The sequence below is a fragment of the Platichthys flesus genome, chromosome 3 (genome assembly GCF_949316205.1).
Source record: "Platichthys flesus chromosome 3, fPlaFle2.1, whole genome shotgun sequence".
NCBI lineage: Eukaryota > Metazoa > Chordata > Actinopteri > Pleuronectiformes > Pleuronectidae > Platichthys > Platichthys flesus.
In genome coordinates this window covers 23,470,271-23,479,502 of record NC_084947.1, presented here as the reverse complement: position 1 = coordinate 23,479,502, position 9,232 = coordinate 23,470,271, and the positions used below count along the sequence as shown (strand labels likewise).

The 9,232-nt window shown below is 43.6% G+C and overlaps 1 protein-coding gene across 1 annotated transcript; it reads right to left on the bottom strand.

Moving 5' to 3' along the window:
- Window positions 1–7,346: 7,346 nt before the first annotated feature.
- On the bottom strand, window positions 7,347–8,372 carry tcima (transcriptional and immune response regulator a). The gene has a single exon (XM_062384765.1). It carries the CDS (start codon window positions 8,207–8,209, stop codon window positions 7,907–7,909), a length of 303 nt encoding a protein of 100 aa, XP_062240749.1. The 5' UTR covers window positions 8,210–8,372; the 3' UTR covers window positions 7,347–7,906.
- Window positions 8,373–9,232: the final 860 nt, after the last annotated feature.

Here is a 9,232-nt window from a genome sequence, read left to right as displayed (position 1 = left end):
CAGTATTTCTCAAGTGCTCTTATTATCACTTGACAAGCAGAGATAGTCGCCACCCTTTGCACTGCATCAACTCATTACATCATACGTTCATGGTCTCTCCTGTGCAAAACTGGCCAACCTGTCCCCAGTGTTTCCCTGCTTGTCACCCAATTAGTGCTGCGTCAGGCGGAAGCTGTTGAATTAATCTCCTGACTTATAAAATAATCACTGAGGGTGAGAGGGGTGATTTCCACAGCAGAAAAAAATATGTTATGAAGTCTTGAATGGCCTTTAACTGACTTGAATAATAAATGTGAATAACCTGAAGTGATCCTATAAGTACAATTTAAAACTTTACACCCAGGTCAAAGGATGAATCCCATAACAACAATGTCCATCAACTGACTTGTTTGCATGACACAGGAGTTATATAAAACACTCTGGTTATAACATTATAAAAATATACATGTCAAACCCCTGAAATAAATTGTAAAATGCATAAATTAAACAAAGAATTGATGTATAAATAGGAACAGAGGTCTGCCATTGTTTCCTTGGCCTGTGCTTCCTTCTTCTCCGGCCCCACAGATCAGCTGCACCTGCAGGGTATCAGACAGCAGGAGAGGGTGGAGGTGTAAGCGGTTGGTGGAGGTGGGTGGGGGGGGTGGTTGGCAGACTGAAGTGGACAAAGGGAGTGAGGAGCCAAACAATAGCAAGGCCTTGTGGTGGAACTGGAGCGAGACAGCATGTCTGCAGGGCCACCGGCCGCCCAGCCCATGGAGGAACCTCCAGCGCCACACAGGAAAAGGGCTTTTTTCAGAACTGCCTAGAACACACACACACACACACACACCCTCATACACAAGACGCATACACACAGTGCGATAGACAAATGCGAAACAATAGAAGCCCCCATCCTGACCCAGCCCTGGACATGGCTCTGCTGTAACTCCAGGGACTCATCACACACAAACTCATGGAACACACTGTCCTGTCAGGGAGACGAGAGGTGCAGAGGTTACTGAAGGATTCAGAGGAGGACCCAGCCCTCAGGGTATACACGCTATCTGCTTACACAGCACTATATCGCCAAGGTGTGTGGTCAGACTGGATGAGACCGGTTTCTGTCATTAATCTCAAGCTCAAGTAAAACAACATTGGAAACATGAAGCTGCACGGCTAGCCTGACCTCCTGCAGTCAGTGGTGATCACAAAGCCTCACTATCTGCTATCAACAAACAGCTCTGTGAGGAATCCTGCTCCACTTGATGCTTTATACTGTATCATATCAAATTGACGACAGACAATATGCTCAAGGTCCAAAGCGGGTGACCCAGTGTCCTCTTGCAGGTCGCCCTGTATTTAAAACCATTCATGTGCACTTCTAAAAGGTCGGATTAACTCTCAGGTTGTCAGTTAACGCAAAACAAATTAGAACTCTGTGTTTTTGTTTAACCCTTGTTTCACTTACCTCGATTTATTATACTTCGAAAGTCCATTTCTGTTCATATTTTATGAATCCTCTCTTAGAGTATTCTCGTTGTTGTGATCTCTTTGGGGACCGATTTTTTTCTGTGAATCACTTTGTAACCTTGTTTAGATAAGTGCTTTACAAATAAAGTTATTATTATTTATAAAAAACAGTTGTAAAATGAATTTTTTTTGCACGTCAATTCCTTGGGACATCTTTGGAGATCAAACAAGTCTTCCACTAACCAGTTGAAGAGGGTCGGCAATATACTAAACCCAAACAACTGCCCCTGATGGCTGGGCCGGCAGTGTATGAGTGATTTGTGATAGACAAAGTGTATTACATAGATGCACTGTATGAATGTGTGTGTAAAAGGGTGATTGGCAAAACTGAACTGTAAAGCACTTTGAGTGGCCCCTAGATTAGAAAAGTGGCTTTATCAATAGTCAATTAACTATTTACTCCCTTTGTTTGTTCTGTTCTCCTCAGACAGCACTACAACCTTCTGGGGAGAGGTGTGCATGCAAAAGCCAGAGCTTGTGAAGTAAATCCCCCAGGGTTGGCAAGAGCAGTTGTGGCCTTTGTTGCATCTTTCGTTTCATGCACAACACCCATCACACAGGTTTTAGCAGTAGGGCGTGTCAGTGCAGACTGGCCACTTTTGCATAAGCAAAGCATTATGGTTTGCAGGTGTCATTTGCTGCAGCATGTCACAACCTTAATCTGTCCAGACTAAAGTATGTGAAGACTTGCCAATTGCATCCAGACAGACGCCCTTTTTTTGCACACAGAACCTAGACTACCCTCAAGGAATAAAGTCCACAAAACAAAACAAAAGAATATTTAAACACAAGTGCTCCCATGTTGCCACATTAAACCTACCAGAGTCCTTCTGGTTTCCTTCCATCCCGCTAACCTTGTTGAAGCATGTTTACTCCTTGTTCTGAGGCTCCATTTGGCCAATACACAAGCAGACTCACATGCACAGCAACAAACAAATATGCCAGATGTAGTTTAGTTTTACATGTCACACTGTGTGGGTGGAAAACTGGTTCATAGGGACACAATTAGGAAACAAGAGTTTGTTGTGTTTTTTTTTCATCACTTTATGAAAACTAACACATCACATCTCCAGTAGAGAGTACAACTTCCTCTCATGGGAATATACATATTATTTTTCCTTGGAGACGCTACAGTACTCCTACCATACATAGTCATATTATTTATCTTCTACTTTGCAGCTTCCAGCTCGTGTTTGTCCACTCAACAAGCAGCTGCAGTGACAGGAAGTTTCACTGTCACTAACTCTCACAAATGTTTTGGTTGGGAAATGGCTGCAGCGTCATGGTGTCTACATGGTCCCCCTGTGGGTGCCGTCCAGCTGGTAGGGGTCAGCGTCAACGCACACCACTGACGCATCATGTACCGCGGTTATAACGTGAGGCTCGAGCGAATTACGCACCAGAGCGAGGGCGAGTATGCAGAACACAATGACTCGTCCAAAAACAACAATGAGGGCTCTTTAGCCTGCTTTCACGCAAATGACATCTGCACAAACACAATCGAAGACTGCAAATGTGCCAAATTCCAGGATTCCGTTATTTGATGCAGAGGAATGTGTTTTCATTTTCCGTCTGTCTCCTTTGTATTCCCATCATGAGCTAATCCCGATGATGCCAATAAGCACATGGGGCCTCTCTGGTAAAGCTGTGAGTCAGACAGGCCGGCGTTTGAAGGAAAACCCTAGGACAGACTGTGCCCACTCTTTTTCCTGCATTCTTCTTCTCCTCACACAGTTGAACCTCTTCCTGGATCTTACATCACAGTCACCGTGCAACCTTTGATCTGTCCAGCCAACCAGCTGCTCTTGACACGTGGTGGAGAATATAGGGCAGCGCTTTCGACTCAACCATCGACCACACATGAAGGAGGCAAGTTTGTCAGTGGGAGTTAAGGAGAAGGGTGCTTGAGGATTACACAGGATCTGATGTTGACACACTATTCACTCCATTGATGGCAGGTTCTGTTTTCCCTTTTGCTGTAATGACAGGATTGAGCAGATTGAGCCTGATGATTTGGTAGAATTATCTTAATAAGCCGAGTGTTTTTGGCAAATATAAACTTCACTGGGTTTCAAACCAAAAACTAAATGACTGATGATCTTCCTATTGGTTAATCATCAGGACAGCACATACTTAGAAAAACAACGTGCTACCATCATTGGCTTCCCCGCCAGATGGAGTTTCAGTGGAGGAAGATAATTCATAAAAGAACTTTGAAAATGTTGATTGTCTATTTGTCAAAGTGGCTTATAAAAACATTGAAAAAATTATACAGCCTAATTCTGTATCTCTACTCACTTAAATCTGCACCAACATAATCAAGCCTCAATAATATTGTGGGCCTCACATATGCGCATGTTGGTGTGTATTGGTGTGTGTTACATTTGTACAGATTGGGGTTATGATGAATCAATGTTGATTATAAAATAGTTTTGCAGACGACATCTTCAGGGGTGTAGAAGAAGTCACAAAACAGAAATCAATTTCAAATTCAGAAATTTATTTCAGAAAAAGTGTCTTGTATTGATTGCTACTGGGTTATGAAGACCATTTCAACGAATATACCAACCACACCTCTAATTAAAAGATAAAGAGACTAGTCATTAGGCTTCATCCTTTGATTACCATAGACAAGATTATCTGTACAACATGTCAGGGCGATGCATCCATTAAAATATCAACTTAACAATGGGGTAAGAACAAAGTGTGGGATTCAGCAAAGTCAGTAGAATTCATACGCTAGGGAGCATGATTGTATGAAGAATGTTTCATGGTAATGGTTAAAACAAACAGATCCACATAACTCTGAATATAACCCCCACCTATGACTCATTAGATCCAGTGCTGATAAAAATAGGCACTCATAGTAAATTAATGTGAAATTCTAGCAGCATCTGGCTGATGGTAACCTCCCCCACTTGTTTAAAAAAGCTTCTTGAAATATGCAGCGTAAGAAAAAGTCTGTTTTGCTACGTCTGATAAATGGAACTAATCATTTTAGTCGCTACGCTGCAACTCTCTGATGTCTCTCTCTCTGGAAAGCTCCATCACATGGGCTGAATTTCTGATAAAAACAACAAACCAAGTATAGAGTAAAGCAGAAATCTATTTGTTGATCTTAGATCTGCCAAGTGTCCGGACCTCGTCCATCAAAGGAGACAAGGACTTGTGTGGAAGGGAGTTGATTTCATGGCAGGATTTTCCAGCGAACCAATGACTAATCCTAAGCCTGTGTACAGCCCATGAGCAGTTCCTCATTACAGCCTTTTGTTTGAAACCAGTTTGTACCGGAATGGAGTTGACTGCCTCTCCCAGCGATGTTATCACTCAGCGCAGGGGGTGCAACACCTTCTCCATCTCACCCCCGCTGCCTGCTTCTAAAGCAGACTAATATTTAACTTTTCAGGGTGCAGGCGAAAGCTTGTTGTAGCTGCCCACACAAGGAGTAGCATTGCTGTATCCGTTTCTCTTCGTTCAGACAAAAGGTTTCACGAGAGCCTTTTGCGATCATGTGGGCGCATAATTTTTGCGAAGCCCATGGACTTAATGTGTATTTTCTATTGTCTCTATTGTAAATACCTTTCCTGCATAGGTTTCAATCCTGCACAATGTTCTTTCAGCACTAAGGTTGCATTACACACTATTCTCACTTATATAAATTTGCAGTAACCCTGCTCACACACACAAACATACCGCCCTGTATCTTCCTCTCTCTGTGGTTACTGTCTTCCAGACTCGAAGGCTGTCTGCCACAGTGTCTGTTGACATCAAAGTGTTTCTGAGGCCGATGAAAGGCAGGAAGAGGGTGGACACATGGCCCGGGTCCAGTGCTGCACACCACTGCCAAGCCAGCAAACACAGCCAAGACAATTGCCTTGAATATTTAGCCGGCTTTTCCTTAACAATTGGATAACCAATAAAAGTGAAAAGGGGGCCAATAAAAAAAGCCGCCTGGTGTGAGATACACGAGCCAAACAAAAGGGACAACTGTGAGATAAAGGGGCAAAAATGGAACGGAATGATTAACGCACTGTGACACGATTGTAAATTAAAAGCCGGGTGAACTGTGTCCTCGGTGACCTCGGCCAAGATTAGCATTCATAGATCAAGTTTATCACCCATGGAAACCCTGTTAATAAGAAATTTTATATGCAAATGTTCACTTCGCATCAAAGAGTCATCTACTTCATCCTTAATCGATCAAATGTTATGATTGAAAAGCTGCTGTATATAAAGAAAATATAAATTTAAAATTTTATAACTTTTAATATTAACAACTTAATTTATAGTACACCTTTCAACACTAAGTACAAAATGCTGGACAGCAAGAAAACTAATTATTAAAATGCAAAGTGCTACACAAAGAAACATGGATAAAATACTGAAGAAATACATAGAAAACAATGGTAATAATAACAATAATAACAATAGAGATATAAGATCAATTTCTGCCAAAACTTTACTTTACTTGATCTCCATTTTGTTTTATTACTTCGATGGTTTTGCCCCTTTCTATTTCATCTTTGGAAGTGGTAACTGGTCAGTGTGAGGTGAGCCTCTGACTGAGAGTCTGAGATGTGGTATGATTAATTTATGGCGTCAGCAAAGAAACACTCCTTCCACCAGTGAGGTGATTATTCACCAAGGAGTCCCACACCTACAGGGCGACTGAAACTCAAGCTTCCCGTATCTCTCGGCACAGGCGAGCAGCACCTACAGTCAGATGTCGTCATGCACAACAACAACCCAGGGAACTGGTTCCAGCCGGCAGATTAGCAGGCCTTTACTCAAGTGATCCGTGTGTGTGTGTGTGTGTGTGTGTGTGTGTGTGTGTGTAGCTGAGCCTGTATGTACGCCCTGCCACTGATGAAACACTATCTCAAACAGCAGAATGTCCTAAGTGTTGGGTATAAATGTAGTGGATGGATGCTGTGGAGGAGGGGATTTTTTTACGCTTCCCTTGGAGGTAAAGAATCAGAGGTTGAAGAAGCGAAGCCTCCTTTCGTCTAAACCCTGTAATGCTACTTAGACAGGGTCTTATCTAAAGAGAAGGGATGATTAAATAGACGGCAAACGCAGTGCGCACGGTCCACCACCCTCCCCTCCCTCCCTCCCTCCCTCCCCCGCAGGCCAACCTGAACCAAACTGGCTCGCTCCGGTCTGATGAGGCACACAACACAGTGAGGGAAACCACATCCTCCCATGAGTAAACCTGCTGCCTTCAAATGCCCCCTGCTGCATCCGACTACAGAACAATACAGGCTGAGGTGAAGTCACCATTCGCCTCCTTTATTAGTTTATGATCACCAAGAAATGACATGAGTCAACAGAACAGCTCGTAAGCTGCTCTGTGATGTGTCCGTCCACACAAAGAAAGCACCTTCAGTTTCCCTTTTTCATGAGGATCTCGATTGTTTAACTGCAGGGCTCTCTCTGTTTAAGAACAACAGGGGTCACAGCTGTGGCAGCTGCTGGCTGAGATGGGGGGGGAGGAGGATCTTATTGATAAGATTCTAATTTTGAATCCAGAAGTTTAATTTTACACCAAAATGTCATACAGCCTGACACTTCTGGGTCACTCTTTCCTTATAATGGCTGAGGATGCTTTTTTCCTTTCACTTTTCCCATCCTCATGGTCTAACGCCTCACTGATCCTCAAATGATAAACTATATTTTGTATCCTATGGATTTTAAACAAGATTACAGAAACCAGAATTAAAACCTCAAATGCCAATTATATGTAGTTATCTGTCATAAACAGGATCCACGAACCTGGTGTGATAACCAATACTTCAAACCACATAAAACATGTGTAAGAAAGACAAAGGTTCTGCTTTTGTAGACAAGAGTTCAATAATTTATTAAAAATGAAAAATAAAGGAACATTATAAATCATTGTGCTGTAACATTTCAGTGAAAATGACACATTAGTGGCCACTAATGAATTCTGATCATACAACAAAGAGAAGCTGCGAGACAAGGCATGTGTTCAGGACAGGCATTCATGTAGGCAGGTTCTTCGACACTATAAAGTCTCATATTGCAGCTGTGCAGCAGCATCAACACGGTGATGTGCAACTGCGCACGGTGCAGCTCCACAGTCACGCATCCACAGGAGCGCATTCACGAATTCAAGTCTCAAAACGAAGACGTGGCTGCCCTTCGTATTCCCACTGGCTCCATCCCGCGCCATCCGCTCCGGGCAGGACTCTCCGCTGTCACCTCCGTCCACGAGGCCACAGCCGAGGCACGGAGTCCTCCGGGCGGCGCATGGCGGCACAAGCACCGCGCACCTTGACGCGCCTTTCCAGGCGACGAGTGCTATAACCCAGCACTGAGTGTTTTCACATTCGGCTCACACACGAGCCATTAGAGAGAGATTCCACCCGGCCGGTCATCTCAGGTTGAGCAGCTGTCGGACCATCCCCGCGATCTGGAGGAACTTGTCCTTCTTGCGCTGCTTCAGAGCCATCAGGGCCCGGGACGTCTGCTCCGGGTCCATAGTGTAGGAGAAGATGCTCCTCACTCTCTCCTCCGCCTTCATGTCGCCAGTTTTCTGGAAGAGCCTCATCAGCGCGTCCTGGTTGACGCTCTCGAAGATGTTGGCCACGGCCTTCTTCCGGTGCGCCGTGTCGAACTTGTTGCCGTGGACAGACGGGCTGACCCGGCGGCATTCGGAGGTCGCGTACGTGGACATCTTCAGTTCTCTTTGTGTCCCCGGTGGTCGTCTTGTGTTTGCTGCTCCAAGCGAACCCCTCCAACTCGCTGAGGATGAGTTGTCAGGCGCGCACTGCTTAGCCGGAGCGGCTTTAGGCTGGAGCGTCAGAGAGGCAGAGCGGAGTGAGTGCAGAGGAGTCCAGAGCTGCGCGCCTTTTATAGCGCTGCTGCAGGGGGTGCGCTGCGCCCGAGCAGGTCTCAGGCCAGCGGTGACGTCAACAGTCGTGGAGCCGCCCCTATAGGAGCGCAGCTCTCCAAGTGCGCACGGCAGTCTGATGAAACCAGGGAGCAAAATATCCTTGCATCTCTTTGATGGAGGGAATAAATACACGTACTACTGCCAAATGCCATCCTTATATATATGTTTACATTTCCTTCTATACCATTAAATCTCTATATTTTTATATTTATTTCTATGTATGTATGACGTTTGTATACAGTTGTCTTAATCTCAGGAGTTCTCTGCTGCAGTACAGTGACAAGAATCTTCAAATCAATTGATTTAAGTTATCTTTTACATTCTGCTACAGAGAAGAGTGCATCATTTGAGTGTTTAATTGAACTATTATATTGTTATAAATATATTACTGTAATATTATGGATTCATGACTGGTTTTTAAGCGTTGCTGAAATTTGCAGCACTTACAACAAACAAAGGCTGACATTACTGTCATACTGTGATTTGATATGTTTATATTTCTTCCATTAAATGTTTCTCAAACTGAAATTACCATTGATACTTTAAAAGCATTGGAAATACTTACATTAACTTAACCTGCAGCAATACATCGATTCCATTGCTGCTCTACATTTATATCAATAGAAATAAACCATACAAAATTTATATAAGTCTATGATGTTAACTTGTATGTGTGATGTATGGTGTTACTATACGTGCAGAACACAGATATAACTATTTAAACTTGATGTCTTGGCTTATCTCATTTGTGTGTGTTCACTTGTTATTGTGGCAGGTTGTTGAGTAAACAGACCAGTTTACAAA

Excerpts from the sequence above, each read along its gene's own strand:
- tcima (XM_062384765.1), bottom strand. The coding sequence starts at position 8,209 with ATGTCCACGTACGCGACCTCCGAATGCCGCCGGGTCAGCCCGTCTGTC.